The following is a 25,522-nucleotide window of genomic DNA, read 5'->3' as shown; positions in this document are numbered from 1 at the left end:
TAAACAACTGGAATGCAAAGTAGAGAGTAGAACATGCCCTATTTGAGGTTCAGATAATCTGGCTGAAGACAGGGACATTTTCTTTTCTTTTCTTTTCTTTTTTTGAGACGAAGTCTCGCACTTGTCTCCCAGGCTGGAGTGCGATGGCGTGATCTCGGCTCAATGCAGCCTCCGCCTCCTGGGTTCAAGTGATTCTCCTGCCTCAGCCCCCGGTGTAGCTGGGATTATAGGCACCCGCCACCACGCCCGGCTAATTTTTGTGTTTTGGGTAGAGATGGGGTTTCACCATGTTGGCCAGGCTGGTCTAGAGCTCTTGACCTCAGGTGATCCACCCGCCTCAACCTCCCAAAGGGATTACAAGTGTGAGCCACTGCACCTGGCCAAGACAGGGACATTTTCATTTGCAGGAGAAATTTGAATTATAGTTCATGTTTCAGATTACGTTATATTTCATATTACATTAATAGGGTAAGCAACATTAAAGAAAAATGTCTTAAAAGAGAGGAGGGCTGATGATTCATGCTTATAATTTCAGCACTTTGGGAGGCCAAGTTGGGAGGGTTGCTTGAGGCCAGGAGTTTGAGACCAGCCAGGGCAACATAGCAAGATCCTGTCTCCACAGAAAAGTTAATGGGTGCGGTGGTGAGTGGCTGTAGTCCCAGCTACTTGGGAGACTGAGGTGGGAGGATCCCTTGAGCAGTGGCACAGTCTCGGCTCACTGCAATCTCTATCTCTTGGGTTCAGGTAATTCTCCTGCCTCAGTCTCCCAAGTAGCTGGGATTGATTGCAGGTGTGTGCCACCATGGCCAACTAATTTTTGTATGTTTTGTAGAGACAGGGTTTTGCTGTGTTGCTCAGGCTTATCTCGAATTCCTAGCCTCAAGTGATCCACCTGCCTCGGCCTCCCAAAGTGCTGGAATTACAGGCATGAGCCACTGTGCCTGACCTGAAATCTCTTAAGTGTGACGTTTCAGTGTGGGAGGTGAGAGGAGACCAAATTCAGAGTCTTCTTGAACTGTGTCTCTTAAACTCAAAATGTTGGTCCAACATTTGTAGATAATTATAGTATATTGCTTTGGCATAATTGTTTAGATAATCTAAACAACGTTAATGGATTTCAAAACAAAAAACTGTGTCAGTGTTATTTTTAAAACAAAGACTTTTTTTTTTTGTCTCCAGAGAAATGGACAGCATTAGTTTTTCTTGCCAAATCACCCATGTATTTTAGGCCCTGCCAAGGCCCTTATTCAATTTAAGGCAGAGATTCAAGGCCTCATCCTGACTCTCTTATTAACATGATTAAAATGATTGGACGAGAATTTTCCTCATAGAAGAAAGGGAAGCACATCGCCTCCCCCATAATCATCTATAAATGATAGAGGCAGATGTCAAGGTTTTGGATGGCATATTTACTGATTACTTCTAAGTTCTTGCAGTTGGTGGCTGTGGGGAAATCTGATTTAGCCCCCACTGCCAACTTAGGGGTAAAAGTAACAAAAACACCCTTTCTCAGTTTTGTTAGACTGTAAAGGAAGGAATAGGGTACCCATGCCTCTTTATTCTAAGAGCAAGTATCTGCTGTTTTTACAAGCATCAGCATTGCAAGTTGTGCCAGAAATTGGAGTCATTTTAAGTCTATAATTTTGACTTTTGACTTGAAGAAACTATATAATTGAATCAAAAGTGATCCCATTGTTGCAAAACATAAATTCAGTAAGCAACTGAGTAATCAAAATGAATCTCCTGTGATACTTTAAAATAATCTACAAGTATTTAAACTGCTACAGATTCCTTCATCCATTTGGGATAAAACAGTTGAATAGAAGACTGATCTAATTCCCGGCGCCCACCCGCTACCCCCTGCAAAATATCCTGAACCTCAGATACTTTGTTACGCTGCATTGAGTTCATTCACCAGAAGGATACATAATAACTGTGTTCCAGAAATGCCAAGACTGGAAAAAGGAAACCACACAGGGAGCCTGATAAAGGTTTACATTTGTAAAGCTATAAAACCAGGGCAGATATTACCCGTACTGTTCTTAGGGACACATCAAGATTAAAGGACACCTTTCTTCAGGTTTTACAGCCCAAAATACATTAAGATAAATTTTCTTCAATATCAACCAGGTACTTCAGTGCCAATTTGCTGAAGCCCAAATAGAACCCGCAGCATGTATTACTCTTTTTCTTATCAAGCTTTCCTATTGGTCCTTCCCCCAAATAGTCACCTCAGAATGGAGTTTTGTGTGTTTTGAAGCCAAATGATTAAAGTCCTAAGATATTTATTTTGGACCTTAAAGCATAGTAGCTCTTACCACTGCCTCTGTCCTCTTACTTCAAAGAAAACTCATATTTATTAAGCAGACGGTATGTGTTGGATGTTTTCCATGTGTCGATTCACATTTCCCTCCCCAAAATGTGTGAGATAGGAATCATTGGTTCCAGCTTATAGAAAGACGTGAGCTTATTGCTATTACAAGGTAGAGCCAGTCTTCAAACCCAGGTCTTTGAATTTCAAAGCCCACACATTACCATTAATTCTGTCAGCCTCTGGTGTTAGGAAAGAAGTCGTCCAGGATATCACAGCAACATAAGGCGGCTTTCCAAATATTTAGCAACTCAGGTGACACACTGTGGAAGCCACCGTTCCCATATGAAAGCAACTCTGTGGAGCACTGGCCAGTGGAGAGTGACTGCAGACTCATGGGTCCTGATGGCACCAGTCATCTGGCCCCAGGGATACAGGGGCAAGGGCCTGCTACAGTGGGTAGTGGTGACAGTAGAAACACACAGGGACAGCTTGCAGAAACGCTCAGAGCAGAGGCCATTGTTCTTCAACCAGTTGGTTTGGAAGCACTTAAATATTTTAACAACCAATGATACCATACCATTTTGTTCTGAGAGTAATGACAAATGTACAAGAGCTGGAAATGGATCCTGTTTTAAACAGGATAGAGCCACCGATGGATACTCATAGGTTGACAGCACCACTGGGCCAGCATGGAAGAGAAGTCTAACTTCAGCCTAGTCTCTGTCCGCGGTCCTTCAGGCTGGCTCCTAAAAATGTCTGCATTTGGCCGGATGCGGTGGTTCACACTTGTAATCCCAGCACTTTGGGAGGCCAAGGCTGGCGGATCACGAGGTCAGGAGATCAAGACCATTCTGGCTAACACGGTGAAACCCCATCTCTAGTAAAAATGCAAAAGATTAGTCGGGCGTGGTGGCGGGCGCCTGTAGTCCCAGCTACTCGGGAGACTGAAGCAGGAGAATGGCGTGAACCCGGGAGGCCAAGCTTGCAGTGAGCCGAGATCGTGCCACTGTACTGCAGCCTGGGCGACAGAGCAAGACTGTATCTCAAAATAAATAATAAATAAATAAATAAATAAATAAAGTCTGCATTTGCTATGATGTTCGGTTTGGCGTTTGGTGGAAACCTGCTTTGTGCCAGGTATTGCAGGCTCCAACTTCAAACTGCGTCTTCTGTGGCTTCAGGTTAAACTCTATTCTCTGGCTCTTTGGGTGCATTTTCTGGTTATCTGATTGTCAGTGCTGGTTATCTGTTGGACCTGAATACTTTTGTTTTTGTCTGTCTGACTTTTCCATTCATATGATCTTATTTTGCTTGTTTTACGTTATTTCTTATCAAAGTTAGAGATGTACATAGTTTAAAGAGTCAGATAATGTTATAGGTTTCCTGAAATTCTGAAAAACAGCAGTTTTCTGCCCAGGCCACCTTCATTTCATTTTCCATTCCCCAGAGGTAACCTCTTGATAACTTTTTTACCATTTTCTTTTGGCATTTACCCCTCTGTCAGTTACCTGCTAATGCCTAAAAAAGGCATCCCGAAACCCTGTAGCCTAGAACAGCAGCTGGTTTTTTGCTCACGATTCTGCAACTCAGCCTGGACTGGACACGTGGCTTCCCTCAGGAACCTGGAGAATCACTGGGGGTTGCCAGAATGGCTGAGGGCTCCCTGGCTGATCTCACGTTTTCCCTGCTCTCATCCTCCAGCGATTTTCTCTCTCCAGGTGGCCTCTAGTCCAGCAGGGGAGGTGAACTTTTCATAGGGCCACTGGCTGCCAAGAGTGTAAAGACAGAAGCCACAAGGCCTCTAAGGCCGGGGCCCTGGAGCCACCCACTCGCACTTCTGCCACATTCCATGGGACAGAGCAGGTCATGGGGCCTGACCAGATTCTAGGGAAGGAAGTGGATTTGCACATGGAGGGCTGGAAGGAATTGACGATGATCTGCCAGGACCCTCGTATCTCTCCGTGACATGCTTATGGTGCTCTTGCTTCTTTTTTTTTTTTTTTTTTTTGTCTTAGGCATTATATACAAACTTCCTTTTATAGCAGAGGAGGGTTTTGTTCTCTTTCACCTTTTACCTTCCCCTAACAACCCTCGCAGGTATCTCCTGTTCCCGTCTACCTTTCTCATACAGTTACGGCGTAATCTCAGATCCACATTCAGTGTTGATATTGTTGTGACGATGTCAGTGCAATTCACAGCTGAGCCATATTTCTTGCATACCTTTTTGTTCCCCCCACCAAGTTCACAATCCTCTTGCTATTTTAGTTCCTCATACATACTTCCTTGTTCATCTCCAGAGTCCCTTCTACTTTCCCAAATCTCTCCTCTGTGTGTTCTAACATATTAGGAATTCTTTCATTTCTGTCTTCTCAAAGAAATCTTTTCTGGAGCATTCTGACCAACTGAGGGTTAGAGTTAGGTTAGGATGTACACACACAGACACCCTCAGACATGCACACACACAGTCACACGTACACACACTGGGTTTGTTCCTTATTTTAGTGCAATGCGTTCTCCAATAGCTTCCTGAGACTAGTGTGTGTGATGTACATTTTTGGGGATTCTGCTGGTCTGCAAAGGTCTTTATGTTACCCCCTCATTGAATTGAGAGCTTCCTATATTGGAAATAATTTATCCTTAGAATTTTGAAAGCACTGCTGTATTTACTTTAGCTTCCGACTTGGCTGCTAAATGTGAAACTGTTCTTTTTCTCTTTGTAAAATTCTTATAAACGATCCATTTTCTCCTCTGTCTAGAAGCTTTTAGGATTTTATTTTGTCTTCAGTGTTCTGAAATTTTATGATGACGAGCCTTGGAATGACTCTCTTTCCTTTCTTTGTTCTGGGCAGTGATGGGCCCATTCATCCTGGAAACTCATGTCCTTCAATGCTGGGAAATGTGGTTCACTTACTCCTCCAGTGCTTCCCTCCCTCTGTTCTCTTTCTGGGAGACACCTGTTGTGTGAATATTAGACCCTTTAAATTGATTTTCTTTTTTTTTTTCTTTTTTCTTTTGAAACAGAGTCTTGCTCTGTCCCCTAGGCTGGAGTGCAGTGATGCAGTCTCAGCTTATTGCAACCTCAGCCTCCCGAGTAGCTGGTATTACAGGCGCACACTGGCACACCCAGTGAATTTTTGTATTTTTAGTAAAGACGGGGTTTCACCATGTTGGCCAGGCTGATCTTGAACTCCTGAACTCAGGTGATCCGCCTGCCTTGGCCTCCCAAAGTGCTGGGATTATGGGCTGCAAAGTGATCCCAGTGAGCCACTGCACCCAGCCTCTAAATTGATTTTCTAATTTTTCCTTATTTTTACTTTTTTTCTATTTATATGCCTTTATTCTACTTTCTGTAATATTTTGACTCCATCTTCCACCCCTTCCATTGAGATTTATTTCTGTGATCATATTTTTAATTTCCAAGAGTTCTTTCTTTTTCTCTTTTTTGAGATGGAGTCACACTCTGTCACCCAGTCTGGAGAGCAGTGGTGTGATTTCGGATCATTGCAACTTCCGCCTCCCAGGTTCAAGTGATTCTCCTGCCTCAGCCTCCCTAGTAGTTGGGATTACAGGCATGTATCACCATGCCCGGCTAATTTTTGTATTTTTAGTGGAGACGGGGTTTCACCATGTTGGCCAAGCTGGTCTCAAACTTCTGACCTCAAGTGATCCACCTGCCTCAGGCTCCCAAAGTGCTGGGATTACAGGTGTCAGCCACCGTGCCCGGCCCTTTTTCTCTGATGGTTGCTTTTTTATAGCGTCCTGTTTTCCAGTTATATTATCTTCTCTTATCTCTATAAGTGTATTAATGGTATTTGTTTTTTTGTCTGAGGTATTAATTTTCCTGCATAATGTAGATTTCCTCTCAATTGCTTTATCTGGTTTCTTTATTTTCATCTTTGTCTTTTCATGTTAGAGGTTGTGTCAGTTGTCTGATGACCCTCAACTGTCTTATTTAAGAGCAGAACATTACACAGGTCAATTGGAAACTTTTGTACTGGTGGGTTTTGTGAACTGTGACCATCACTCTTAAGTTTATCTGGTTGGGCTGTCCACTGGGGACCTCCTGGAATTAGAACCATTAGTTTATTTTTTTCTTAGCTGGTCAAATTCCCCAGAGAAGAACCTTCTAATCTTTACCATGGAGGGTACTTTCTGGCTAAATGGGAGAAGAGGACCCAGGATCTGAGCGTTCAGTTGGTAAACTTTCACCTTTCCCCTGATTTCATTACAGTTCTTCTCATCTCCTGTTCCTGGTGTCCACTAGACAAGAGAACTTTTGTTTTAATGTTTCCAAGTAATAAACCTTGAATCTTCTGATGTGGTTAGGGAGGGGCAGTTACCCAGCTCTTTGGGTGGGCAGCTCCAACTCCTTCTCTTTTTTTCACATACTATACAAATCATCCACTTAACGTTTACAATTCAATTTTTTTTGTTATATGCACATAGTTTTTATTCATCATTATAATAAATTTCAGAAGTTTCACCACCCTGAAAAGAAACCCCTACCCATTAACAGTCACTCCTCAGTTCCCCTCAGAACCACCAGCCCTAGGCAAACATTAATTTGCTTTCTGACTCTAGATTTTCCTAATGTAAACATTTCGTATAAATTGAATCACACAATGTGTGTGTGTGTGTGTGTGTGTGTTTGTGTGTTTTGTGAGTGGCCTCTTTTACTTAGCATAATGTTTTTAAGGTTTATCTACATTGTAGTATGCATCAGTGCTTCATTTTTTATTGCTGAATAATATTCCACTGTATAGACATACCACAGTTTATCCATTTATCAGTCAGTGAACATTTGGCTTGTCTCTACCTTTTTTTTGCTATTATGAATAATGCTGCTACAAACATTCATGTGCAGATTTTTGTATGGATGTATGTTTTTATTTCTCATAGGTATAAACCTAGGAGTAGAATTGCTGAATTGTATGGTAACTTTATGTTTAACTTTTTGAGGAATAGCCAGACTGTTTTCCATGGTGGCTGCACCATTTTACATTCCCACCAACAGCGTATGAGGGTTCTAATTTCTCCCTATCTTTGCCAACACTTATTATCTATCTTTTTGGTTATAGCCAACTGCTTCTTAAACTTATGTTCCACCAGTCCTCCTATTTTAACCTCACCTTTATTCCCAAATTCCTAAGCCTTTTCAGGATTCTGCAATATCAGTCATTGCTTCTTAGCTTTCCCAGCTGCTAGCACAGGCTTCAGTTTCAGGAGTGTGCGGGTCAGTCACCATCATGGTGTGGAACTCCTGAGCCCCACAGACCTGTGTCTTCCTCTTGGTCTGGCCACTCACAAGCTGTAAGACCTTGGGTCAAATTAATGTAATTTCTCTGAGCCTTGGTTTTCTCATCTGTAAAACAGAAACATAATAAAATGCGGCCAGGTGTGGTGGCTCACACCTGTAATCCCAGCACTATGGGAGGCTGAGGCAGGCAGATCACTTGAGGCCAGGAGTTTGAGGCCAGCCTGACCAACATGGCAAAACTCCATCTCTACTAAACATATAGAAATCAGGCAGGCATAGTGGAACAGGCCTGTAATCCCAGCTACTCCGAGGCTGAGGTGGGAGGATTGCTTGAACCCGGGAGGCAGAGGGTACAGTGAGCTGAGATGGTGCCACTGCACTCTAGCCTAGATGACGGAGCAAGATTCTGTCTCAAAAAAAAAAAAAAAAAAAGAAACTTAGCAAAATGTGAAATAGCTGGCATACAGCAGATACTGACTAAATATATTAGTCTCTTCTCTTCCCCAAACATGGTGAGTATGCAAAAAGAGAAAGACTTCATCTTTTCCCTTTAGGAATTCATGAACTAGTGGGAAAGACAGAGACATGTATAACTCTCATTTCCTTAATTTTGAACAACTACTGTTGAGTGCCTATCAGGCATCATAAATGTGTTAGTTGTTGAGGGTACAATGTGACGAGTTTCCTGTCTTCAAATGGCTTTCCATCTGGAGGAGTCAGAACCAGAACTGGAATATAAGGCAGACAGAGTTAAGTGCCATCACACTGATACAAGAGAGCGTACAAGAATGAGAGGTAAATTCTGACTGTAGTGCTAGTGCCCTGCTTGGTCCCCAGATTGACTGGAACATGTTAATGTGGATGACTCTCAGCTCTAAGCCAACAGAACCAAAAGCTTCACTTGGAGTCATGGTACTCTGAAATACCAAGGCCCAAAGAATAAACCAGCAGCCAAATTCTGTTCAACATTCTCTGTCACAAAATCTCTGGCCAGTGTGGCTCTGTGCCAGTTACCAAGGAAAGTAGAAAAAGAAATAAAAATCACATTTTAAAGTAGGTGAGCAAAATATAACGTAGCCTGTAGGATTAAAATGAAAATGCAAAAGTTCAGCTGTGGGAGCCAAGAAAATATGAGCTTATAGAATAAATCTTAAACACTTTCTGTCATTTAATATGTTAAGGTTGCTTCTTCCTCGCAGACAAACTGCTGTCAGAAACAGGGATCAAGTTATGACCACTGCAGGACTTAGAGGTCTTAAATCTTAACCAAGTCCTTATTCACATCAGAGTGTGGTGGTTGTGTGGCTGTGACACACAGAGATAGACATTGGAAAGTTAAGTTGCTAAAGAGACTGACCTCAGAAGAATCTCCTTATCTGAGTATGTCACCTTTGCAGGCCCTGATACTGTAAAGATAATCTGGGATACAACACATTGAGCTTGGATCTATATGGTGTGAGGAAAAGGTTTTGAGAATAGAATATAGCATTGCACATCGTATCAGGCTATTTGTCTTCATGAAAACATGCCTGTCAGCCCTTGTGGGCCCTAGCATAGCCTTCTGCCCTCTAGCACGTTTTAGTCACTGGGAACACTGACTACTCATTCTCTCTCCCATGGCTATCGTTGCTTGATGTAAATCATCTCTACAACCACAAGCCCCACCAGCTTTACCCTCTTCCTCTTCCTCAAGTTCCTAAACACCCAACTGTTCCATTAGCCTGAATCAGCTGTTTGCTAACTGAGCAGCTGGGAACATCTGGGAGTGGGTCTGGGGGAACACCTAAGCGAGTGAACTGTGCACCAAGCTTTTTCTGCCCTGAATCCACCCAACTCTTAAGGGTAGCAAAAGAGGATTCTAAAGTCAACTTTTGAAAATATTGACTAAAACAAAGTTAACCATTTTTTTTTTCTTCTCTTAGCACATCTCACAGTCTCTGATAGTTCCAAAACCATTATGAATTTCCAAGAAAGGGATATAATATGCAGTGTTTTCCAATCTCTATCCTCCACCCGCCAAAACCCCAAAAAACAAAAACATTGAGAGAGACTGATTTAAGGCACTTCTGTATAATTGCAGTCAGAAGTCATGTGTGGTAACTTGCTTGTACCCCTCATGTCTCTTGTGATTTTCTCTCTAATTTTAGAGTTGGATGAGATAGAGACTGTTTTATTCTTTTAGTGGCTGTTATAAGAATCCCTAATCCTTTTCGGATGAGGGTTAAGATGAGAAGCAGGGAACCCACCCTGTGCTTTATGATGGGTGGCCTGTGAGGCCTTTGTTTTCTTGAACTCCTCATGGGTTTGGACATGTTAATTTGGAGGTAGAAGCAGGACACAGCTAAATTGCTTTAATAACAAAAATATGTGAAATTTGAAGTTCCCAGGGAAATTTCAGGAAGGAGAGAGAAGTCAGTCAGACTAAATGCTGCGTGGGAAAAAGATTAGAGAGGGAAAAGAAAACAAACAAACAAACAAGCTAATGGTAGCCCTGCTGAAATGAAGCTTTTGGGGGAGAATAGACATGTCTAATGGGAAAGTTTAAGCTGTTTGCTATCAGGGATGCAGCATGAACCTCCCCTCTTGTTTCCACTGTGACATCTTCAATGATGTTTCTGTGGCTCACAGTGCCTGAGTGTGAGTGGATTTGCTGCAGAGGTGGCACAGTGGTGGAAAGGATAGAGCTGGCCAAGGGCACGGATGTCTGGGTACCATTGATGCTGATATTCATGTCTCATCAACTCCGCTAGGCTGTAAGCATGTGTTTATTGAATGAATGAAAAAACAAACAAATGGATATCTAAGCATACGCAGCAGGTCAGAGTTTCTCTTTAATGGAGAACAGATGAGACTGCAGCCGTTAATACAACAGATTACCACATCAAGCATTAATATGACAGATTAGTAAGTAAAGCAGGAACAGAGTATGGGCTTGATGTGTATTTGTGGAGGTAACCAATCACTGAATCAGAGAAAAAGGTGCTGTTCTCTTGGCTGTAAGCAAGTTCTTCCATGCAGAAATAACTAAAGCTTAAATCCCTGCCATGCGAAGACTACTTTGATTATAAATACGTGGCCTTCTAGATTCCAAACCAAGATCTCTTCCCTTTCTTCGGAATAAGGAGATAGGGGTGAAATACAAAGATATCACACCTTTCTGTTTTCTGTTAGAAATAAACACTGTCTCACATGTGATTATTATTATTATTATTTTTAAACGGAGTCTCGCTCTGTTGCCCAGGCTGGAGTTTAGTGGCATAATCTTCACTCATTGCAAACTCCACCTCCTGGATTCAAGCGATTCTCCTGCCTCAGCCTCCCGAGTAACTGGGATTACAGGTACCCGCCACCACGCCCAGTTAATGTTTTGTATTTTTAGTAAAGATGGGGTTTTGCCATGTTGGCCAGGCTGACCTGAAACTCCTGACCTCAGGTAATCTGCCTGCCTCAGCCTCCCAAAGTGCTGGGATTACAGGCATGAGCCACTATGCTCTAGCATCATATGTGATTTTATAAATACATTGTAACAAACAAGTATTCTGAGCTTCACCACATTGTGTTTGTAGATAGCATACATCTTGGGTTCTCCATAACATTTCAAGGTTCAGATATAACTAGATCATGTCTCTTTTGGGGATTGAAAAAGACTATCACAGAGGCTTCATTTCCCCTATATGCCTCTCTTTCTTGAAAGCCAAGATTGGGCAGGCACGGTGGCTCATGCCTATAGTATATCCCAGTTACTTGGGAGGCTGAGGCAGGAGAATCGCTTGAACCCAGGAGGCGGAGGTTGCAGTGAGCCAAGATTGCACCACTGCACTCCAGCCTGGGCGACAAGAGCAAAATTCTGTCTCAAAAAGAAAATCAAGATAAGGGACCATGACTTACTTACCCCTGAAGCCACAGCCTGGTAGTCTCTGCCATGGTGAGTGCCAAGAACATGCCTTTGAGCTGAGCTGCCTGTGAGAGAAAGCTGTGTGCTGGGGCAGTAATGGACCCAGTCAGACAGGGTCCCCTGGAAAGGCCTGGCTTTGGCACCGCTTACTTGTCATCAAAAAGTATTGACTGGGCCCAGTGGCTCACGCCTGTAATCCCAGCACTTTGGGAGGCCGAGGTGGGTGGGTCACGTAAGGTCAGGAATTTGAGACCAGCCTGACCAATATGGTGAAATCTCGTCTCTACTGAAATTACAAAAATTAGCCAGGTGTAGTGGTAGGCGCCTGTAATCCCAGCTCCTCAGGAGGCTGAGGCAGGAGAATCGCTTGAACCCAGGAGGCGGAGGTTGCAGTGAACCAAGATCGCACCACTGCACTCCAGCCTGAGCGACAGAGCGACATTCCATCTCAAAAATAAAGAAAAAAGTGTTCCTCCTGGACAATAGACACTGGGGCCTACTTGAGGGTGGAGGGTGAGAGGAGGATGGGGATTGAAAAACTGCCTATCGGGTACTATGCTCACTACCCAGGTGACAAAATAATCTGTCCACCAAACCCTATAACACACAATTTACCCATGTAACAGACATGCACGTGTACCCCCTGAAGCTAAAATAAAATTTGGAAAGAAAAAAAAAAATGTCCTTTAGTTGTGCAATTAATACGAAATTGTGTCTGCACAGTGCTTGCCCTTCCTAGACCTTTACCTGGCAGAACTGTAAGTGAGCAGTTCTTTATAGATGCAATAAGGAATCTCGTGTCTACTTTAGGAATGAGATTTTAGGTCTTTTGGTAGAAAGGTTAGGTAATAAAACATCTCTCTCTCTCTCTCTTTTTTTTTTTTGGAGATGGAGTTTCATTCTTGTTGCCCAGGCTGGCGTTCAATGGCATGATCTTGGCTCACTGCAACCTCAGCCTCCCAGGTTCATGCGATTCTCTTACCTCAGCCTTTCAAGTAGCTGGGATTACAGACATGTGCCATATCTGGCTAATTTTGTATTTTTAGGAGAGATGGGGTTTCACCATGTTGGCCAGGCTGGTCTTGAACTCCTGACCTCAGGTGATCCGCCCACCTCGGCCTCCCAGAGTCCTGGGATTACAAGAATGAGCCACTGTGCCTGGCTGACATCTCTCTTCTTTCCATGGTGGGTCTACATTTAGGGATGTCCACAGTAAGGCTGCCTTTTGAAATGCATTTACTGCGAAACCATCAGCTGGTCCCAGTTACCCAATGGAAGGAGGGTGGGAAGGGTTTGGTTGTCATTGCAGGAGTTATGTTGGCTCCTGAGGGGCAACAGTTAGTGAAGGAGATGACCCTGGAGCCCAGACATTTAAAAACAGGGGCTTTAGCATCAGTTGCCTAAAGATAACTTAACCCCTTGGGTGGTCAGTTATTTCTGTGAGCAGAAAAAGTTGCTGTTCACAGGAAGCATGATGACAATAGCAAATTCATGCACACGTGTGAGGAAGATATCAGAGAGAAACATTGAATTAATGTAGCGTGACAGGGAGTGGCCGGGTGGTCCAGAAAGGCATCTCTCAGGGTCGCACTTTAGCTAAGACCTGAATTCGAAGGAGTCACATTAAGAACAGAGGAAGTGCATCCCAAGTGGCGGGAGCAGACAGTGTGGAGACCCCTGCTGTCTTCTCCAGAAAGCCTGGTGTGATCCGCGAGCAGAAGGAAAGCTGCTGCGACAAGCAGGGGCGGTGAAGCAGGTGGAATCCTGCCCCACCCTCTGCTTCTGTGCCCCTTGCCAGGGTTAACATTGTGTCTCTTCTTCTCTCACAGACGACTTCGCAGAAGAGGAGGAGGTGCAATCCTTCGGTTACAAGCGGTTTGGTGAGTCCTGACAAAGCTGTGTTCCTTCTTAGTGGTCAACCTGGGATGCAGCCACAGACGCTCAGAGGCCATTTGGCAGGCCACTGGCAGGCCCTTCATGCACATGGGTGTTTGCGGCTCTGAGGTTCAATTTTGGTTGGAAAGTGAGTGTCTGTGTCCCCGGGGGAGCACAGTTCTGAGGGGCCATGGGACAGGAGCTGCACCCAGGCATGGGGAAGTGATGGGATGTTTATGGGTCTGCTGAATGTAAAAGAGACAGCCTGCTAGACAAAGTGTGGTGGGAAAGGCAAATCTGTGACAAGACAGGAGCAAAATACCTGGAATTTTTCGATTTTGATATTCAGAAAACATCTTTGCATAGGCCTTACGCTCCTAACCTAGTGTTCATGGATGAGTGAGAGGGAGACTTCTTCCAGGAATCTGCCTGGACATAGGTGCTCTGTGGCTGGGGAATAGCCCCCAAAGGTGACAGCACCCTGAATCCTGAAACCTGAATGCTACCTTGTGTGGCACAAAGGACTTTGCAGGTGTGATTAAGTTGAAGAGCTTGAGATGGGGAGACGATCCTGGGTTACCTGGGTGGGCCTTGAAAGCCATCGCAAGGGTCCTTATAAGAGAGAGGCAGAGGGAGATGTGACTGCAGAGAGAAGGTGATGTGAGGATGGAAGCAGAGATTTTTGTTATGTGCTCTGGTCAAGGAATATAGGTGGCCATTAGAAGGTAAAAATGCAAGGGCATTAATGGATTCTTCCTTCAGAGCCTCGGGAGGGAGAGCTGTGCTTCCCGTATTTCTGTTTCAGCTGGCTGAAGGTGATTTTAGGCTTTTGGCCCCCAGAACTATAAGAGGAGAAATCTGTATTGTTTAAACCAACATGTTCATGGTAATCTGTTACAGCAGCTGCAGGAAACTCATACACGCCCTCTGCCTCCCAGGCTGCTGCACCGGGTGCTTTTCTCTGCTTTGGCCTTGCTTCTTTTTGACCTTGAAATGCCAGTGGTCATTGCAGAGTTTCAAAGGCAGCTCCAGGGATTGGAGGATTTTCCCAACAGCTTGTTTCTGTGCTTGGCCAGAGGAAATGGAGAAGAATAGAAGAGAAAAGAGTGTGTGTGATTGAGTGTGTGTGTGTATGTGTGTGTGTGCATATGTGTGTGTGTGTGAGAGAGAGAGACAGAGACAGAGAGACAGAGAGAGAGACAGAGAGTGAATGAATCTACTTCCTGTTGCTTAAAAAAAATCCTGGCTGGACTTGGATTAAAATTAACAACCCCCAGCTGCTCTGGCTCCCGCGTTGCTTTAGCATTTTTCCTTCTGGACACACACATCTGCATTATTTTCTGGGAAAACATATGACTTTAAAATAGGAATGCAGAGGCACCAAGCTCATCTCTCCTGCATTGGTTCCCTGGCAGAGTGGCCTACATGCCGCCCCGTCGCCCCTCCTCTGTGCTCCTGTTCCTCATCTACACGATTCCATGTTTCTGCGATGGGACCTTGGCCCTGTGTTCTCCTTTCCCGGGGGGGACTCACTGAAGGCAACAGTAGGAGTGAAGATGAAACCAAGAATTATAAAGGAGAACAAAACAAACAAAAAAAAAAAACACAGAAAGACAGGAATCAAGAGGAAAACCAAACTTCTCAAAATAAGGCAAAATAAATGTGGAGATGCCTACACATTTTGGAACTCAGTAGAAATATGAAGAACCAAGAGAGAAAGTCTCTTTAGAAAGGGTGACCTTGAGAAAAATTTTAAAATAAATTTATCAGCCATGTTACCAGTTAGATGGGTGGGGATTAGATGAAAAACACACAAAAAAGCACATTGCTGACAGGTTTTAATTTACGGTGCTTAAGTTATGCATGGGAGTTGCAATGGATGACTCATAGGAGACATGATAACCACTTACAAATATTAGAGAGCACAAACAGAGGCTGGAAGAGAATGATGCCATGCGGTACAAATAGAAGAGAGGGACGAAATTAAAATGGGAAACCTTGGAATAGTCTATGAAAGAGACATTCCTGATGCTGAGAATTCTTGGATTCAGCCTCTAGGCAAGGTGATGGATATCCAGCATAGGGCCAGAGTAGATCTTTGCAGATGGAAGAGTCTTTGAGATGTTTGTTTTATTTTATTTTATTATTTTAGTTTTGAGACAGGGTCTTGCTCTGTCACTCAGGCCAGAGTGCAGTGGTGCGATCATAGCTCACTGTAACCTTGAATTCCTGGGCTCAAGCAATCCTCCTGCCTCAGCCTCTCGAGTAACTGGGCCTACGGGTATGTGCCACTATGTCCAGTTAATTTTTAAATTTTTTGTAGAGACAGTGTCTTACCATCTTGCCCCAGCTGGTCTTGAACTCCTGGGCTTAAGCAATCCTCCAATCTCAGCCTCCCAAAATGCTGAGATTACAGGTGTGAGCCACTACACCCAACTGAAATGATTTAACTCTGCCTTTATTTTCACCAATAAGGGAGCTGAGGCCCAGATAGATTAAGTCCTTGCTGAAGCAAATTAGTTGGAGCTGGAGTTAGAAGATTCTGGATCTTCTAACTCTCAGGATAATGTCGTTTTGGGGAAGGGCTCAGCAGTGAAGTGAAGTGGAGGTGACCTTTCAACTTGTGTGTTGTGGAGGGGACCCTGCAGCTCTGCAACCCTAAAGTGGACTGGACACCCAATCTGGTTCCACTGGGGAGGCCTCATCATGGTTATAGGGCTAGGACTCTGATTCTTTAGAAGGTAAATGGGTTTTCAATTCCTAAGAAGTGGCCAGTTGAATCCAGCAGAACCCAAGAACCCATTTCTTCAGGCATGGTTAAACTTTAACCATTAAAGGAAGATCAAGTCCCTTCCATGCAACAGGTTGATAGTAAGATGGTAGGTGGAAGGTGTCCAGAGACATGTCAACGCTCTAGTCCCTGCCCCTAATCACTCCTGTGTCTTGAAACCAGCTACTTAAACACGGTGGGTCTCAGATGCTGCCTTTGCCCAACCAGCAGAGTGACACCTGCCAAGGTAGGTGAGTCTACCTTACAGGGCTTTGGTGAGGTTAAGAGAGATGTCAGATGGACAAGTGCTTTGAAATTACAACACTATAAAAACACAAGACTGTACTATCACTCTCCTGAGATCTGGGGCTATTCACACTCTCTCGACATTTTGGTACAGCCACTGCAGAATAGCAAAGTGTGACAGACCTGAAAACTTATTCCTGAAGAAATGTAAAGGTGTGATTTTCTTCTAAAGATGGTAACATTGTAGCCTTTTATAGTTGCAAAAATAGACTGGATAACATAGAGGGTTCAGTTATTGTTTAACTTTAGGTATATGTTGCTTATGCAAGTATGATAAACACAACCCGAAATTAGACTACAGATGAGGCAGAGGTCGGTTATTCACAGGGCAAAGGGGCATTGTTTTAGCAAATCACTACTGAGTGGGCCTGTTTCCAAAGTGAATTCATATAGAGTTATTATTCAGAGGTGTTTGCTACATAAATTCAAGGCTGTTTACATAATAATATTGTGCTTTTTCAAATTTAGCATATTATTACAGTAAAGAGCAAAATGCGCGATCTTTTCCAGTGATCTAGCATGGTATTCTATTTGGTGCAGTCATCCCTTGTTTACTCAGGGATTCATTATTGCATTTTAGTCTCAGCCAGGTCTTCTGGTTTTCTTCAGTCTTTCCATATACCAAGCTTGTTCAGCCCCATTCCCAAAGTTCTGGGCAGGTGTCTAAAGAGGAGATGGAGTTTGGTCTGATGGTTTTGCCACTTCTTTGCTCCTCTAACAAAAGCATCAACGAGGGGAGACTTTGAAGGGTTAATTAAGTGAGCATTTTCAAGCTTTACTCAGGCTTTGAGGGTCAGCGTTTCTTGGCCTCAGTATGCAGAGCTAATTGGGATGTAACTATAGTTACAATTTGGCAGAATTCCTTTTTTGGGACATGAGGTACCAGTACATTAATTTTTATTTTCCATAGATATGATATATACTACCACCAAAGTGATATTTTTCTACTTATTTCCCAGTTACTGTTTTCATTAAAAGCATCACACATGGCTCTAGAATCCTTTATTATTATGCTTAGCAGAAAGGGTAAGAGGTAGCACCACCCCCATGGCCTGGGCCCTCCCTCTGGAGCCTGCATTCTCCCTTTCTGCGCTGGGGGGCGCTAGACTGACTTTGTTTGATTGGTCGCAATGGGTTCTCTTCTGTTATTTTTGGAATCTGATCGGGTATGATAATAGACGTCCAAAGTTAGGATGATAGAGGAGCAAGAGATACATGGTTCAGCCTGTGAAAATCACGGGTGGAGTTAAGGGTTTCCAGTGAGCAACTGTGGGCAGCTGGGAACATTTGTTGTTGTATTTGACAAACAAAACTTTGAGAGAATTGCTTCTTTGGGGCTCAGGGATAGGAATTATTAATAGCTATGAGAGAAAAGATCTGAAAATGGCAAACTGTGAAACAGTAACAAAAAAGTAAAAGGAAGCATTCTCTATGGAGTAGAATTCAAGTTTTTTTGTGCAAACTAAGTGGGAGAGTTCTAAGGGGATTGCTGAAAAATTATTTAGGGGTTACAGTCCAAAACGGGGTATCAGATGCCTTTTCCTTTGCGATCAGTAAGTGTGTTCTTTGAAGCAAGTCCATGAATAGTTTTGTTTATCCACAACTTCACAGGCCTCTCTATAGCTGTAGCTTCAAACAAGCCAGGCTTTAACTTTCCCCTTTCTTTCCTCGAAAAATAGTTGCAGATTAGCAAGTATATTTTTGACAGTTTGGCCCACACGGTGCCGGGCATGTTGAAGCAGCCTGATAAATCTGTGTTGAAGAGAACCCAGCCCTGCCCCTCAGTGCCCCTGCCTCATCCCTTACCGTCACCTTCCCCTCCTTCCAAACCCAGCCTCCAAAGAGAGAAACATATGGAACTTCAAATTCATGACTCTAGTTAAATTATTGAGCTGTTTCTTGCCAAGAGGTTTAGAGAAACTAATGTCTAAAAGCATAGAGGACTACTGAGGCTTCTGAAAAATCACAGCACGGATATGCTTAACCATATAGCCAGAAAGGAAGGTTCTTTCTGAGGCGCATGGTGAGTGTATGCTTTGAATGCCAAGAGATTGAAAGAGTTTACCAAGAGGATGCCAAACTCTCTTTGGGAAGCCGCTCAAGATAAACATTTGGATGCCTCTACTTCTTGTTGCTGGGCTTGTAGGGAGCAGGCGGCCTGTCTCCCCTCTCCCGGGACTCTTCCTGGAAGCCTGGCTTCATCTTCTAATTTGGAGAAGGTGTGGATTTGAAGCCATCTATCTCCGACAAGGAGGGCTCCAGGCATCCCTCTCACCACAGCCCTGCAGAAGCTGACCCATTCCCTGATGGGAATGCCAGGAATTTCCATCATTTCCTGTAGGGAACGACGGAATAAGCACAGTGAGAGGCTGTCCTTCCAGAGGCACCTTTTCCAAACATTCCTAAGTGAGGCACAGGACTGATACTGGGAGGAATTTGAAGGGCAAGGGAACAGTGGAACTTGGTGCCCCCGGTGGGGTTTCTTTGAAATGTCCAAAACCATTTGCATCAAGTTAAGGGGAGAGTTTCATTTATGTGGTTTTACAAATCCTAATGGAGTTGGTATTTCTGATTTTATTTATTTATTTACTTTTTTGAGACAGAGTTTCGCTCTTTTTTGCCCAGGCTGGAGTGCAGTGGTGTGATCTCAGCTCACTGCAACCTCCGCCTCCCGGGTTCAAGTGATTCTCCTGCCTCAGCCTCCTGAGTAGCTGGGACTACAGGCGCCGACCACCACGCCGGGCTAACTTTTTATTATTTTTGGTAGAGATGGGGTTTTATGTTGGCCAGGCTGATCTTGAACTCCTGACCTCAGGTGATCCACCCGCCTTGGCCTCCCAAAGTGCTGGGATTACAGGCGTGAGCCACCGCGCCCGGCCGATTATGATCTTTTTTAAACCATGTGAAGAGAAAGTCATGTGGAAGAAACCATTAAACGCTCCTTTGTGGATATCTATTATGTGCCAGGTGGTTTCCCACCCATTAGTTCATTGAATTCCCCCAGAAACCCTTTGAGGTGGGAATTCTATGTGGTTTACAGGTGAGAGCCAAAGCTCCCAAGGTTGGTGGCATGGCCGGTGTTGGAGTTAAGCCTGATTTCAGGCCTCAGTGTTCTTTCTGCTTTACTCGTGGCTCGGAAGCTCACAGACACGGCCATACTCAAGCATCCCAAAATTTTAATGGAAAAGCAAGTCACCATAAATGATCCTGGACTAAATCAGCAGCTGTTGACATGGTCTTATATTTCACAATTTCATAGTATGTGTCGTATTGAACACTTGAGCCCTGAATTTTCCACCATTTAAAGTACAACTCCTCCTCCCCACTCTCCCTGGTTTTCATTCACTTACGAATCCTGGTAGGGCTGTGGGAAGGAGAAGGGTGGAATAATTTGTTTATCCAACAATTGGGTTGAAACTGAATGTGGTTTGTTTTTATTTTTGGAAAAGTTGAAAAAAATATCTACTCAGCTCTGTTTTGGTTAAGACAGCATGAAGACATTTCGGTTGTTTCCAGTGTTTGTTGTTAAGGGGTAGAGTGGGAAAGAGTTTCCCTTTTGCTAGCAACTGCAAGCAACTAAGACAGATGGACTCTGAAACTTTCCTTAAAGATTTGAGTGGAGGCCAGGCGCGGTGGCTCATGCCTGTAATCCCAGCGCTTTAGGAGGCCGAGGCGGGTGGATCACCTGAGGTCAGGAGTTCGAGATTAGCCAGACCAACATGGAGAAACCCTGTCTCTACTAAAAATACAAAATTAGCTGGGCATGGTGGCGGGCGCCTGTAATCCCAGCTACTCGGAGAGGCTGAGGCAGGAGAATCGCTTGAACCTGGGAGGCGGAGGTTACAGTGAGCCGAGATCGCGCCCCTGCACTCCAGCCTGGGCGACAGAGCAAAACTCCGTTTCAAAAAAAAGAGAGATTTGAGCTGGAGATTTGACCTGTGCATTTGGAGGCCCCTTGGGAAGAGGAAAGCTGTCTCCTTGGGCCATGGATTTTGAGGAAAAACTACGGTCCTCTGCAAAGTTGTAAACTAGAGTGTCTCTTTTTCTCTCTCACTTTCTCCCTGGTGCCCTTTGTGTTCAGTCTATACTATGGGGTTGTGGGGAAGGTGGTGCCCAGGAAGCAAGGCTTTAGAGTTAGACAGTCCTGATTCGCATAATGGTTTTGTCTTTCACCAGCTAAGCCTCATTTTGCGTATCTGTGAAATGGGAATGACAAGTATATGGTGTGTATTCTTTGCAGGATATATCAATTATAAAACTGTAATATGTATGGGGGCCAGATATACAGTAGGTCTGCACTAAATTGTGGCTATTATTAAACTGCTGACTGCTCCCACCCCTCCCACTCTGCTCTTTCCCCTCTCCCAGGCCCTGACATTCTATCTTTGGTGTTGCCACAGGTCTCCCCTCGTGAAGCCCAGCAGTCCTCATTCTCTCCGATCCTTCTCACCTTATTCCCTCCCTCCATCAAAATCTTACTATCCTCCCTCCTATATTCTGTGCCCTGCAGCAGCCTAGTAATTTGTTCAGGGAATTCCAAAGCAGTCTATTTTCTTTTCTTCTGTTATTTTTCTTTCTTCGTCTTTTTTTTTTTTTTTTTTTTTTGAGACAGGGCCTCACTCTGTCACCCAGCCTGCAGTGCAGTGGTGCCATCACTGCAGCCTTGACTTCTGGGCTTAGGCGATCCTCTCACCTCAGCCTCCCAAGTAGCTGGGGCCACAAGCACATGCTACCACTCTAGGCTGATTTTTTTAAAATTATTTTTTGTAGAGATGGGGTCTCATTATGTTGCCTAAGCTGGTCTCAAACTCCTGGCCTCAAATGACCATCGTGGCCCCAGCCTCCTAAAGTGCTGGGATTGCAGATGTGAGGTACCACGCCTGGCCAGGATTCCATTTTCTTGCAGGACATTTAAAAAAGTATAAAGGGTTAGTGGCCATCAGTAAAGAATAATACTTTGAAGGAAGGTAGCATACTGAGGGGTTGGAGCAGCTGCCATGGAGAGTTGGCCTGTCATCGTGGCTAAGAGAATGTATGCTGGAGCCAGACTGCCTGGGTTCAGTTTCCAGCTTTGCCAGTTACGAGTGAGTAGCCTTGGGCGAATTAACCTCTCAGTGCCTGAGTGTCCTCCTCTAGGATGTAGGGATAACTATATTGTCTGCCTGTAGGGTTCTTGTGAGAACTGAATGAGTGAATACTCATGCCTTGTGCCTGGAATACATACATAATCCATTTAAGATGGATGTAATGTATGTATTATGAAAAGTGGCACAAATGGTCACAAGGTGGCTACAGTGGGTACAGGCTTTGTTTCAGTGCCTTTTTTTTTAAGAGGCAAAGCAGCTTTCCCAGGGGCCTTCTGTCTACTTTCCCTGTCATCTCATTGACCAACATTGAGTCACAAGTCCTTTTCGAAATTAGTTATGTACAAAGGGAATGGGCTGTCTGTGGTTGGCTTAGACTGATTATTTGGGGAGGAATGGTTGGTGAGGAATTAAGCACTCTGGCCACTATTATTACTTGTAACAATAATATCTATAATATATAATGTAATATTATATTTCAAATGTAATACTGTTATACAATAATTATTAAAAGGAATATAATTTATATTGTTATTTATATAATCAGATACATTATTATTTATAATTTGTTTCACTTATAAAATTATTTTATATAAAATTTAAAAATTCAGTTTATTCATAAAATAATTACAAGTTTACTTCCTAATTGTAACCTTGCTATAAATGAAGCTACAAGGTGCTGTTCTAGTTTTTGACAGTTTATAAAAAGAGAAGACGTCAAAAACAAGACATCAGCATAATAGAGAAGTGAATGAATGAACAAAAGTCATTTTGTTTTCNAAAAAAAAAAAAAAAAAAAATGAGAAAGTTCCAAATCTTAGTGAATATAGCTCTTGCCACATGAAACATTGTGAAATTGGTCTCCTGCTCTGAGTCATCACTATAAACGCTTTCTGCTTCTTCCGATATTTTATTTTTATTCTTTTATAGGTTTTCGGGGAATACTGACATTTGGCCCTGATTAACACATGCTCCTCTTTTTATACACTCTGGTAGTTGTATTTTTTAAATAAGTTTGAATATTTCCATGCACAGATCAATTTCTTTCACATGTTGCAGAAGGTGGAGGAATTGAGACTTATCAGGAAAACAAGAGAATCAGACTCAGAAGTCTGCAAAGGTTCTGGCAGAAATCCACACTGCACTCTTATTCCCAAGGACTGCAGATGCCCTGTAATCTCTAATATTTGAACCTTTCTAACATATCATTCTCATTCTGTGAAACAGGAAAATGTAAAAGTAAAATTATTGCTGACATGTAAGGTCTCAAACCTTCAACCTAAGATCAAGATTTCCACAGCAGTTTAAATATGTAAGAAATAACTATATTCTTCCTCTTGTTAAAAGCATTTGGATGTTTAGTTAGTTATTTTAGAGACAAGGTCTTAATCCATCACTCAAGCTAGAGTTCAGTGGCATGATCATCGCTCACTGCAGCCTTGAACTCCTGGACTCAGGTGATTCTCCCACCTCAGCCTCCTGAGTAGCTAGGAATACAGGCGTATATCACCATGCCTGGTTAATTAAAAAAATTTTTTGGCTGGGCGTGTTGGCTCACTCCTGTAATCCCAGCACTTTGGGAGGCCGAGGCAGGCAGATCACGAGGTCAGGAGATCGAGACCATAGTGAAACACTATCTCTACTAAAAATACCAAAAATTAGCGGGGCGCAGTGGTGGCCGCCTGTAGTCTCAGCTACTCGGGAGGCTGAGGCAGGAGAATGGCGTGAACCCAGGAGGCGGAACTTGCAGTGAGCTGAGATCGCGCCACTGCACTCCAGCCTGGGTGACAGAGCAAGACTCTGTTTCAAAAAAAAAAAAAAAAAAAAAAAGATAAAAAAAAGATAAAAAATTCCTGGCCTTAAGTGATCCTCCTACCTTGGCCTTCCAAAGTGTTGGGATTCCTGGGGTAAGCCATTGCACCTGCCTCATAAAAAATATCAAGTTATAATGATCGTCCCACCTCATGTTTTACATAGAAGTCTTATGATTGAATGGCTTTTGGAAATCATTGAGGGGAAATATAAATACTTATAATTCTGATACACATTCTGCGAATGCCTTCCATATGCCATGAACCGTGGTACAAAGATGGATAAAACAAAATTCCCACTTACCATTTCATTTGCCAGCATCAACACTTATTCATTCATCTTGTTTCAATTTCTTGGAAAACAAAAGTTATAAAAAAAAAATCTTTACGGAAGCAAAAATTTTCTCCTAAAGATGTCCATGCTGGCAGTGAGGCCTCATCAAAGGCTTCCCAAACACAGTCTTAGAGTATATATAGAATCAGAAGCTCCCATTTTGTGCTGAAAATGATAGGAAGTAGGGTGTCAGGGATCTACATATAAATTCTGCAGGTGTGAGTAAAAAACGAGTAAAACAGTTGGGGGCGGGGGAGTCCATTAGCCCAGGGAAGAAGAGAGTACAACATGAATGGAAATATGGGGACGAGATGCAGGCCTTCAGGAGTTCCCTTTTCTTGGGAGATGTATGCACCTTGTGAGACTTGCTGAGAAATAGAAGCAAGCAGGACTCTTGGGAAAGTGTCATTCTTAGTCCTGCATATGAAAGTGATGTGACGTTTACTACCTATCCATAATGTGTTGGGCACCATGGACAATAAAGAATGGAGACATGACCTTTTGGCTCTGGGAATTTCATATGTAATAAAAAATAGATTTTTCAAACAGCAGTGTATTTGCATAAAAGAAAAATATAGGCCTACCTACAAATTGCCTCCTCTTACCCGCAGAATTTCCACAGGCACAATAGAGGGCACTACATGCCAAATGGACTGTGAGCCCTCTTTTCCTTCTGTCTAGGGGTGTCCTTGGTTCAGTACTGGCAAAGCTTCAATGGTTTCCAAATAAGGTTGGGAACTCCTCTTTGCCCCCACCTCTCTCCTTCTGTGCAAGTGAAGAAAACTTGTATGAAGTCTCTTTCCTTTGTCCCTCAGAAAAGGTTGGGGACGAGGTATGAGAATCTGTTTGAGATAAACCTGTAAAAGAAGTTTGGAAGGCAATATCCTTCCATGGGCTGAGAACGCCATCGGCCACAGCTGTTACTAAACTGCTGCCATGTGAAGCCACTCTGCTGATTAACAGCAGCTACGTTCATTTAAAGCACAATTCACAAAGAGTGTAATAAAATAATGTGATTCAGAAGCCTTTGCTATTTGGTCCACTCTTGATAGACTAAAATGTGCCTCCGATAAACAGTGAAGTCTGTGAATAAGATATCAGAAGGCCCAAATGACCTTAAGTAAATTTGCACCGCCAGTCTTTAAATGTTCTTGTTATGGAACGAGGGATAACAAGACTACCTATGTTTCAGGGATATTGTGAGGATGAACTAATGCAAGTGAAGTGCTTAGCACAATGCCTGGCACTTAAAAGGTACTCCTTAAATGCTCATTATTTACTAAGAGAGAAAGCCAAAGATGGGGAATTAAAATTTACCAAAAAAAAAAAAAAATGAGTTTATGAGTTCAGTATTCCATTTGTGTCTCTCATATGTGTATGCAAATATACACTCTGTGTGTTTGGCTATTTAAAGAGCTCTGAATTGGAAGCATGGAGATCAGAATTACAGCCTTTCTTTTGCTACACACTAACTAGCTGCGTGAATTTTGCAAAATGATATAAACTCTCTGGGTCTCAAATAAGCTCTTCTGCAAAATAAAAGGGTTAGGGCAGATGATTTCAAAGGTTTCTTTAGGCTATACAGTGTTATGGTTTTGCGTCTATATAATGTGATTTAAGGTGGATTCTGTAAAGTGGGAACACATATATTTAACAAGCTTGTAAGTGAGTTGTTTTCCCAGCTGGGAAATCATTAGGTCAGTTCTCTCCTTCTCTGCCTTTTTGGAAATAGTTAACCTCATTTTGAAAATTGAAGTCAGCATTAGAATGAAGGAAGAGGCCGGGCGCGGTGGCTCAAGCCTGTAATCCCAGCACTTTGGGAGGCCGAGATGGGCGGATCACGAGGTCAGGAGATCGAGACCATCCTGGCTAACAC

At 43.3% G+C, this 25,522-nt stretch overlaps 1 protein-coding gene across 1 annotated transcript in view; it reads left to right on the top strand.

The window, feature by feature from the left end:
- Nucleotides 1-25,522, top strand: part of COLEC12 (collectin subfamily member 12) — a 192,649-nt gene that overhangs the window by 7,176 nt on the left and 159,951 nt on the right. The window contains 1 exon segment of the mRNA XM_017873539.1: nucleotides 13,296-13,346. Coding sequence (XP_017729028.1) covers nucleotides 13,296-13,346 — 51 coding nt within the window.

The sequence above is a fragment of the Rhinopithecus bieti genome, unplaced genomic scaffold, assembly GCF_001698545.2.
Source record: "Rhinopithecus bieti isolate Rb0 unplaced genomic scaffold, ASM169854v2 scaffold_6946, whole genome shotgun sequence".
Lineage (NCBI taxonomy): Eukaryota > Metazoa > Chordata > Mammalia > Primates > Cercopithecidae > Rhinopithecus > Rhinopithecus bieti.
This window is presented reverse-complemented; position numbering and strand designations above follow the sequence as displayed.